The sequence below is a fragment of the Vidua macroura genome, chromosome 1 (assembly GCF_024509145.1).
Source record: "Vidua macroura isolate BioBank_ID:100142 chromosome 1, ASM2450914v1, whole genome shotgun sequence".
NCBI classification, from domain to species: domain Eukaryota; kingdom Metazoa; phylum Chordata; class Aves; order Passeriformes; family Viduidae; genus Vidua; species Vidua macroura.
In genome coordinates, this window is record NC_071571.1 from 98740908 (window position 1) to 98751992 (window position 11085).

At 34.3% G+C, this 11085-nt stretch overlaps 1 protein-coding gene across 1 annotated transcript in view; it reads left to right on the top strand.

The window, feature by feature from the left end:
* Positions 1–10824, top strand: part of TMX3 (thioredoxin related transmembrane protein 3) — a 29291-nt gene extending 18467 nt beyond the window's left edge. The window contains exons 11-15 of the mRNA XM_053989538.1: positions 346–399; positions 717–773; positions 4125–4254; positions 6410–6478; positions 7862–10824. Of these exons, the coding sequence (XP_053845513.1) occupies positions 346–399; positions 717–773; positions 4125–4254; positions 6410–6478; positions 7862–8128 (577 nt within the window). The 3' untranslated portion in view covers positions 8129–10824. The remainder of the gene's footprint in view (positions 1–345; positions 400–716; positions 774–4124; positions 4255–6409; positions 6479–7861) is intronic.
* Positions 10825–11085: the final 261 nt, after the last annotated feature.

Below are 11085 nucleotides of genomic sequence, written 5' to 3' on the forward strand. Positions count from 1 at the left end.
TGAAAATTAAGCTAGTAATTGCTTATATGTTAGTTGTCTGTGGAACTTTAAACAAGGGATGTTTTTACTGGGGTTGGAGTTTGCCAAAGAGGCTGAGAGGAACAAGACCTTCCCTTGTCCCTTTCTGGTTGCATATACAGACTGAAAAAATACTGTGTATTTTTACAAGTACTGTGTATGCTATTTTCAACCTTTAGGAGCTAAGCAAGATGAACAAGGTGGTTTTTTATAGTCCTTTTTGCTGATGAGGTACTAATTGCTGCTTACTGGGGAAATCTCAATATTTGTTGTTTGTATTTAGAAGGAGTTTATCCTGGATATCCATGCCAATTTTTTTCCTTTCAGATTAAAGTCTATTATTCAGGAAGTTGCCAGAGATTATCGGGATCACTTTCACAGGTAGACACACGTGGGATGCTGATGTTTTAATTGGACTTCTGCATTAATCTTTCTAAGACAGCAGTCACTTTCTTTTCCTAAGTGAAAAATGTTACAGTGTGTGCTTTTATATTTTTATACTGATGTTTAATAGGACCATTTAATTAACTGACTGTGTTTCATAATGCTGTGTTCTAGATGATCACTTTCTTTGAATTACATTTCTGAATGTGCTCTCATTTTCAGTTATAGGAAAAGTATTTAATGACGAACTTTTGCTGAAACCCATTATTGTGTTTTCTTTTTCATCATTTTATTTTTAACTGCTTCTCTTTCAGGGATTTCCAGTTTGGCCATATGGATGGAAATGATTACATTAATAGTTTACTAATGGAGTAAGTAAATTCTTATTTGAATATTCTTTCTTTGGTTGTATTTGTTACCAAACGTATTTAATTTAAAATAATCTTACAAAAAGTTCTTGGCTTTCATGACTTAAGAAAAAAACACTGTCATCAGAATTCAGCATGTACCATAGTATCAATTACTTGTTAAATTAAACTGTATAAATACATAATTTAATGTTAGATGTTTGGCTTACTGATAATGCTGATTGACAAAGGTTATCTTTTAGATCTACTTTGTTAAATTACTGTTAGAGTTGTGAGACTTTCATTCTTGATGTATTTTTATGATATGCATAGAAATGCACTTCAGCAGAGAAGCATAGAATGCATGGAAGATGCTGTCTGCATTTGATATGTACATGGTATATTTTGAAATAAATAAGTGGTTTAACAAGATGCTTGACAGTTGTCATTACTTAGATCCTTTTCTAAAAAATGCATAATTAGAGAGTTGAGTTGCTTGGCATTTGTAGTTAACTACTTCTTCTCTGGCCTTTGGAGATCTGAAAGAAGGGAAAATCAGGAGTCAGTATTATAATTCTGTAAGTTTTCCAAATCCATTTCTTGGGGATCAAAACATTAATTAAGCATGTGTTCGTGCCCCCTAAAAATTCTAGGAGCTTCATATGGACCGAAAAGCACAAGGTTTGTATTTTTGTAGAATGTCTGTAGATTAACACTTGATTTAAAACCAACTCTCTCTCCATTGAAATTATGTGATTTGATTGAACTAGTCCTTTATAAATGCCAAAAGTGAGACCTTCCTCACTTGCTTAATTGCTTCTCCTATGCAGGGTCTTATATCTGTCTGCTGAGCTCTTTCATCCTGTTTATCTGTCAGAAAAGTGTTTGGTTTTTTGTTTGGGCAAGTAGGGAAGTTATTTTGCTGATTCGACAGTGTTATTCCCTTCTACTCTGCTGAGTACCAGCATGGATGTGTATAGAAGTAGGAGAGGGAGATGAGATACCTGGGAGGAAGAAAATGAAGGGAAAGAAGATAGAACTGCCACTTGGAGTGGTAGTGATCTAGTGGCAAGGTCAGCTGTTTTGATTAACTGAATCTGCAAAATGCCTGATTTTATTATTTGTAGTATATGGAAAGTTCTGTTTCAAGTACTCATCAGCTTTTAATTTTTTTCTAAACCCAGTGTATACCTTTCAAGCATGAGTAAGAATTTGCAAAGGAATGCAGCAAATTATGTTCAAAGTAGTGACTCTTCATGTGGCTACATGAATAATTTGAGTTAAAAAAAAATACTGCAACTGCTTCAGTTTGTCACCAGGTGGCAGCAAGTAGAAATAGAAAAAATCTGAAAATGAGAAATGTATCACAAAACACTTTTTACTGTGCTAGATGCACATAGGAGCAAATTCTGTTTTCTTTACAAAGAGCAAAATATTGTATGATTTCTGGGGATAGAATAAGACCTTGACAAAAGTACATTTATGAGCTTGACTGTAACTCCATTAGTAGGCATTACAATTCTTCTGTCTTTTCAGCCGTATATGAACATGCTTATGTTGGATTAGAAATGGTACATTTATAACCAGGCACAAAAGAAGAAATCAGCTTATTATGTATTTTAATTAAAATACATAATTTTACCTAAAATTTTACTTAAAAATGCTTTTCAGTATTTTACTGAAAGCAAAAATACAGCTTGTTATAAGCTAAGGTGTATAATATCACTCTCAGCTATCGGTGTATGTAGAATTCTCCTCTGCTTTTGAAAGTATCACATTTAATATGCTTTTGTGAACTTTTGTATAGCATAAATAATTTGTATATGGAGGTTACCTTTCCGCTGCTCTACAACCACCTCCAAGAACATCAGTTACCAGACTGTTAAATACAACAGAAACATTGCATCTAATTAATGAAACTTGTTCTGTTTTGCTGGAAGGACATATTTTGACAGGAATTAGGAACTTGTTACCAGATGCTTGCAAAAACAGTGACTTAGTTTGAGGGCCTTCTACTTAGATTTCTTCTTTGTCCCTTGTAAGAAAAGAAAAAAAAATTCAAGGGGAAATGTTATGTTTATTGACTCTTATGTGGCAGGTTGCCTTAGTGTACAAAGTTGTGTTTTTTGGTTGTTTTTTCTAAAGTTCCATTTAAAGGATGGCATTATTTTGTTATACCTGTAGTTGCCCTTAGGTTTTTTGAGGTGTCACGATGCTTTCAGCTTCAGTACTGGGAAGAGAGTCTGCACCTCTACTGGGAAGAGAATCTTTACATATTCAGCTTTCTGGAAGTTCAGAAAATTGTCATATATTATTAAACCTTTTCACTTTTAGGTTTGCATTTCAATTAAAATCAAAACAAAAAGCCCCACCTAAAGTGCAAGAGACAATTTAGGATAATTTCAGTAACTCCAAAGAAAAATGGGCATCTTGAGTAAATTAAATAACTTGCTATGAATTGATAGCCACAGATAAGACTGAAATCATAATCAATTTTACATGTATTACAAAAGTACATGGATAGGACACATTAGACAAGGGTGAAAACATAGAAAAACAAGGTTTGCATTGCTTCTGCTGTGAAGGAAGTACTTGAATTCATTACTGACAGAACTGTAGAAAATTGATAAAGATTACAGGAGATTTTAAACTTGTTTGATATATTTAAATCTTTCTTTTTGAACAATGTACTTTTGCAATATTGAAGTTTCTTAAACATGATCTCATTTTGAATTTAGTGCTACAACAAACAGAAGATTAAATTGCTTTGTGTCCAGAAATAATTTCTAACTGTTTTTTTCTTTCTCGTTATGATGTATGTGCACATGGACATGAAGGTTAACTGCTGAGTAATAATTCTTTAAAAACTGTTCCTCATAAACCATAGCTAAAAGAGCTATAGAAAAGCTATGCTTGACATGGTTTTATTATTTTGACTTGACCATCAGAGGTTGATTGATAAAGGTGATCAGTTAGACAATGGTTGTGTGGAATTAAATTTTTGAGTTACACTTCTGCCTTTGTGAACTTAAATACTTATTGCATTTAGTATACAAAGCTGTTATTTGGGATTTCTTACTTTTTGGAAAGTCATAAGGTACCTGATTTGCAGTTGCTCTGGGTTTGTAAAATGCTGTAAGCTTCAATAGTGCCACTGACACAGATGTGAAGGAAAATAATATTAATGAGAAATACCATTCATGTCCATACCATACCATGCCAATACCTTTCTTGTTTTTAAAGAATTACTATGAAGGGCACACATTAAGTGAAGATTAATATATTCCCTATTGAAATAATGTAGGGAGTACTTGAATTGGAATATATCAAATGGTAATTCTTTAAATATATTAACTGTCTGTTTTATGTTTCCAGTGACTTGACAATCCCTACTATTGTTGTATTGAATACCTCCAATCAGCAGTATTTTCTACCAGATAGGCACATTGAGAGCACAGAAGACCTGGTTCAATTTATTAACAATATCCTGGATGGTACAGCTGAAGTAAGTCTTCATAGTAGCTTGGAATATATTGGTTAGTGTTTATTTCCTTAGAGCTAAAGTAAGGAAAAAAAATTGGTTATTCTGATAGTTATGTGTGTGTTTAATATTCCTGTCCTGTCTTACTGTCTCAGATGCTGTCACTGAATATGTGATTGTAAATTCTGGAGTCATGCTGTTGCATGTTGTAAAAAGCAAGCTTTCTTCTCTTTATAGTATTATGGTAGACAGCTTCTTTTGATATTCCTTTTACTGGTGCAGTTATAAATGGAGAGCTTTTTATTAATTTCCTGCTTTGCATTTAATGCATTTGTTTAAATTTTTGAATTATAGTGCATAATTGAACTGCACCCTTTCTTTTGGGTAGAAAATTAATAAATCAAATAGCTGGAGGAATTACAACTTTGGAGTCAAAAAAACAGTGATATACTTGCTTTGAATGTTAGAAATGGACACAAGCTTACTCCTCTCTGCTCTAAAACTAAAAAAGAGCTGTCTTTTGTTAAAACAGAAAAGTTAACTGGAATTGATGACTTGGATATTTTTTGGGTATTTATTCCCTCAGTGTACTGTAAGTTGAACAGAAAGCTGTGTTGTGTGGATGAAGAAAGAGGTCATGGAGCAGAACTTCTGTTTGTGCTTCTGGGGAAAGAAGGCTTTGCCATGAAGGGGAGCTGATAGCTTCTCCTGGGAGAAGCCTGGCTTTGGTTTAAGCCCCAATTAACTGCATATTGAGTGCTTCCTGTGTTAGCTGCATCCCACTTTACTTTGCGCCAGCAGTTTTAGGTCATTGGTTGGTAATGGCAAATAATGCAGAAGATATTTGTCATACGGCATTTATTTCAGTTTAATATTGAGTTATTTAATCTGCCTGGTTGATGTAGAACATGATATAGGTGGATTTATGTGCTTTTCAGGATTTTACTGGCCATGCTTTCCAGCGTGGTTCTTTGTTCTTGAGTTCTCACTTTTTAAATGTTTTTTAAGTGCATTAAGTTATCAACATCAATTAGCTTCTAATTGTATGTATCTTTCTGGTTGAAACAGGAAATGTAATTGGTTTCTGTATGTTTGGTTGTTTTTTTTTGCTTGGAGAAAAATAATTTATGATGCTTTATGTTTGTTGCCATAGTCTTGCTTAGGTCTTTATATCTTTTGTTTGCAGTATCTCAGCTAGAGTGGTTAAAGGTCAGTCTAAATTCACTTCTCGATACAACAAAAATACAGGATATGACTTCATTTAAGCTGTCTATGTGTAAGGTGTCTGTAGATGTAAAATTGCACTACTTTGGCTGCATTCTCTGCACAAGAAATTGTGCAGCTATTGAGGAATGAGAGTCTTCTAAGTATGCTGGTAAACAACTAATAGGATGTAGACTGTGAACCACAGTGAAATTTCTGAGAAGTCCTGGCTTTCCCCCCTTCTCTTCCTTGGGAAGTGTTGGATTATTCACCTGGATGTTATTGTTATTTTGTAAGACTCTATAGGTAACTTTTTTGCAAGTCTGTCTCATCTTTGTGGACTTTTTTTGCTATTTGAGGGGTTTTTGGTCAGATCATGTGCTGATGACTTGATTTCCAAACATGAGTTTGTTTCTCTGGCTACTCAAGGAAGGTGAAAACTGGTCCTGTTCAGCAGACAGATTGCCTTCTGGTTCATGTAGTTATTTTGTACAGTGTTGAATTAGGGGGCAGTGTAGGTATAGTCTGTCATTGCTTGACACAGGTTTTATTTATTACACGTTCATATCTTCTCTCTGCTTAGTTCTTAGATGTTTCTAACTGTGCTGTTGTAGTCCATAAGTGGATGTTGAACAGCTGCAGGAAGGTTCAGAAGAGGTCTGCAGTTTTGCCATTGTTACATTGGGACAGTTGCTAGTTTTTGTTAGTGTTTCTTTATGGTAAGAGAGAGAGTGTCAGCCCATTGTCCAAGTTGGCACTGATTTAAAACAATTGTGAGAGACTTTTTCATGAGCCTACTGAATAATCTTTGTCCAAACTTGGCAAGTTGGAGTGTCTGGGCATCATGAGATACAAGAATAATTACTTCTCATTTCCTTCTAAAGGGACTTAAGATTGCAAGGTCTGAAGAATGAACTTTTGGAATCATAACTGAAAAGTGTCAACAGTTTTGATATGGTTCCATTTGAAATTTCAGGCACAGGGTGGTGATGGACTTCTACAACGAATCAAGAGAATAATATACGATGCCAAGTCTACTATAGTGGTAAGTTTTATTTTTCATTGAATTAGACGGTGCCCTTGTCAATCAGGATACAAATACTTTCAGAGGGTTTAAAAAATATTTTTAAAGGAGTTGTTTTATATTGTATATATTGTGTATATGTTATAGGTATATGTATAAGTTTAAGCCAAATGAACTTCTAGATTAAATTTTTTAATAATATGTTGAGATAAATATTCAACATATCTTAGTTTCTTCGTTTTTCACTGCTCTTCTGTATGCCTGACATGTATTTTAAGGGCTAGAACAGAGAGAATTCAAGAATTTTTCCTTGACTTTTGACATCCTTCCCTGAAACTGGTACCACTTCACTGTTCTGAGGAATGTTACATTTTTTTGTTTAATTACTTAAAGCATAAGCAAACTAAATACTACTCTTAATGTACTTTAAAACAAACATTTTTATTATCTTTCTCATAAGTTAATTATGCTCAACAAAATTTTGTTGGGATGATGTACACAAATCCATTTCTTCACTTGTCCTACACAAGCAAATAAACCTATGCTGTGAATTTAAGCTGAAACTCACTTGCTTTTAAATGAATGTCCAAACTTCTGTGAAAGTAAAATGTTTAGCCACCAGTTTCTGAAACCATTAATCCTTCTTCCTGTGCCATTAAGCTACTCCTCAACAGGAAACTCTCTAGAATTTTTCTGCAGACTAATTTTTGACAACAAGACACAAGTAAGAGGTGGAAATTTTTTCTTCAATGTGGATTTTAACGCTCTTAGAACAATTGTTTCTAAAGCTTGAAAAAATGCATGGGATATGCAGTTGGCATGTAAACATTAACTGTCCCAATGCAATATTGTAATATTTGAACTTGTGTCATTTTTTATGAACTTCCAGTAGAAATTGTTGAAGTTGAGGACTCCTTGCCATTTTTGCAGAAGAAAGCAAACAAACGAACCTTATAAAAAAACCCACAAAGCAACAGCAATAATAAAATCCAAACCAAATAAGCAGAAAAATCAAAATAACACATCCATTAGGAAAAGAAGACACAGTCTTAAGTTGTGCCAGGGGAGGTTTAGGTTGAACATTAGGAAGAGGTTGTTGACAGAAAGGGTGATTTGGCATTGGAATGGGCGGCCTAGGGATGTGATGAGGTTCACCATCCCTGGAGGTGTTTAATAAAAGACTGGAAGTGTCACATAGTGCTGTGCTCTTATTGGTGGTGTTGTGTCATAGGTTGGACTTGAGGATCTGAAAGGTCTTCTCCAACCTAGTTAATTCTGTGATCCCTGTAAAAAACACTGATTTTCATTTTGGATGTTTTTGAATAAATACACAGAGCGATAAGAGAAGTAATGCAGTAACTTTCTATATTCACTGAAAGTGGTTTTTACTTTCTATTTCAACAGTCTGTGTTCAAGAGTTCACCACTGCTGGGATGCTTTCTCTTTGGGTTACCCTTGGGGGTCATCAGCATCATGTGTTATGGAATCTGCACAGCTGATACAGAGGGAGAGGTGTTTGAGCATGAGGGAGCTAAAAAAGAAAGTGGTGATCGAGAGCTCACAGATGAAGGCAGTGAGGAAGAACAAGAGGAGGAAAAGAATGGAAAATACACAGAACTTTCAGATGGAGAGCTTAAACAGAAAGACATTATGGAAAAGAAAAAAGACTAACTTGTTTAGCAAGAGAATTCTCTAGAATTTCCAAATAGACTTATTTATTGGCGGTTGTCATTTATTGGTTATCTCCATGAAAGAGGATTGTTTTATCTGCATAACGGTAGTTTTGACTTGCATGTATTCACATTTTCTCAGAAATTGACAGAAAAAAATTGGTGTTCTCTTAATTGTCCTTAGTAGATTAACAAAGAGCAATTTAAATGGAAGAAATTTTCAGGTACAGTTCTATACCATTTTTGTAAGAATTTTGAATTGTTCATTTCCAGAACAGAGGTAATGTTACTTGACCTTACTGTATGTGATGAACTGCTACTAATATTGCCCAGCTATGCACTGATTCATATAAAATTAAAGCTGAAAACAAGGAAAGAGAACTGTAAAGTGTTTTAGGCACGATAGCTGAAGACAACTTAAAAGTTTCCTAAGAAGTCACATGTTCTACCTGTTGCACATTATTATGGGAAAAGGAAAACAAAACCAAAACAACAAACTTTTCTATTTTATCAAATTAAATGTAAATTTTTGGGAATTGGAGGACCGTTCTACCATATATGCTAAGTGTTTATTAAGAATATTGGAAAATTATGTTAAAAACCTTTTAGAACATGATTGCCTGTTAATCACTTTCTGTAAAGTGCTTGCACACTTAGAGTGCAAAAGATCTGCAAGATTTTTGAATCCGCAGCACAACTTGATAAAGGAAGACGTCAATGTGAACACCTTCTGACCATTTGTAGAACTCTCTAATGACAAGCTTTTTGAATGGTATGTATTTATTTTACAGTGTTTACTTGAGTTTGTTATATATATTTGAGATAGGTAGTTTTGTTTTGAGACTGTTACCTACTCTGAAGGAGGGAGTTAATGGAGCTTAATATTAACATTGATAGAGATTGATCAGTATAAAGCATTTTTGTTACCTGTGTCGTCATAAAAGCCACTTCTAATCCAAACCCGTGACTGCAAAAAGGACTAATTTGTGTCCAGGGCTAAAACTCTCCAGTGATAAGCTGTAAAGCAGCCTTTGGCATCAATGTCATGGAAAGTACCACAGAAACAAAACTTATATTTTTCTGCTTCAAACTATTCATGCTGGGTTTTTTTCATGCTGGGTTTTTCATTTTATTTATCTTTTTTTTTAAGGGTATATTACTGTATAATACAAAATATATCCTCCTTATAAGGCAGCCTGGTCACATAAGAAATTGCTTTGCTGTAGCACTAAATTAAGGAATTTTAAATTGTAACCATGAGTAAGCTTAAATAGACAAATTCTATGTTTGAGTAAATTTGGTGATGCTGTAGAATCATAACCAGGGAAAAAAGTATTGCATTCTTTTTCCCTGTGGGAAAGTAACCTGTTTCTTCTGTTTAAGTAGCTTGGTAACAGCTGCCTTCACATTGCCATGCAGAGTACCTTAAGTAGATCTATGACTTGAAAGATTTTGGCTATCAAACAGTATAAACAGCATGCAAAGAGATTAGGAAATTTTTTTGGAAAAATTCCATGTCTGATTATGAATACAAACCTTCTCCTTTTTGAAGGAAAGATTATAAGTGATGTCATAGAACACTGAGTAGCAGGTATCTGTTAGAGTTTTTTTCCCCCTTTTTTTGTTTTCTCTGTTGTCTTTCTATGAATTGCCTTTTTTTAATTTTTGTCATTATAGCCAGTTGTACATAGTGACTTGAGCTTTCTTGCTTTTTGTTGAGGTTTTATTTTTGGTAGAACCTTTGAGAGGTGTAGATTTAGTATATACATGAGGAATAGGTGCTTAAAAATGTGTTTAGAAAGGGATTTTTTTTTTTATGGTATTGAGCTCCTGAGCTGTTGAAAAAATTTTAAAAATCACTTAATGAAAAACTTTTAATTTTTTTTGGACTTCTGCACAACTCAGTGCTGATAGTCAAAATATAGGACTATTAAGACAGTAGTATGTTTTCTTTGTCTCTTTTTTTAAATTTTCAGTGCAGATCAGTTGCATATTTAATGTTGGCTCAGGCTGGAAACCTGCAGCTTTTGACTTAATAAAAAAACCTGAAGTGGCCACTGGAGCCATTCTGTTCCTTCTCTGGAGTGTAATGAAAAGAAAAAAAAAAAAAAAAACTGAGTTCTGCTGCACTGCTAAGAAATGTTTCAACATGGAGCCTTCTTTTTTTGTGGTTATTTTTGTTTGTGTTTATAATCATAGTAGTCAGTTGACTTGCTGGGAAGTATTCTGAGATGTGGACCTGAATAATGATAAATACTGTGGAAGAAACAGACCATACTGGGATCTGTTCAAACTGTAGCACTTAATAGCTAGAGTTAGGAGGAAAGCCTGTATGTCAGTCACTTCTGAACTCTAATATCTATCAGATTTGTACTGAATTGTTGAAAATTAGACTTGAAATGTACTGCTGTTTTCATCAAATCCTTCCCCCAGCTACATTGAACAAGTCATGGGGAGGAAAAAGGGGGACGGGTCATATACTGGGTGTCAGAAGAGATGTGAAATTAAAGTCTTTGCTGTGGTCACTCAAGTAATCTAGAATGCTGTCTGAGGAGGGGCATTTTATTTCTTTTCTTCAGTCTCTAGAGGTTTCTTAAAGCAACTTCACTGTAATAACTTTGAATTCATAAAATAATGCTGCTTTTTTAAGTTAAGTGTAAGCCTTTTGTTTTTCTGTAATAAAAAGGATTTAAAAGAGCCTGTTTCCTTTGGATTAATTTACACTGTCAAGCTTAGATGTTACATGTTGTATAGGAGGCTGTTTCCTGGGATGTTTGTTGTAAGTGTACGTTAGGCCCCCATTCATGCAGTACAGAAATGCAGCTGGTATTCTGCAGGATTTTGAAAACAGTCTCCAGAGGTAGTTTATATTTTCTCATCCGTGATTTAGTGAGCACTAGCAGTATAACACAAATGATTTTCCGAGAAAGATATTTTAAAATACCAGACCTGCGGGAG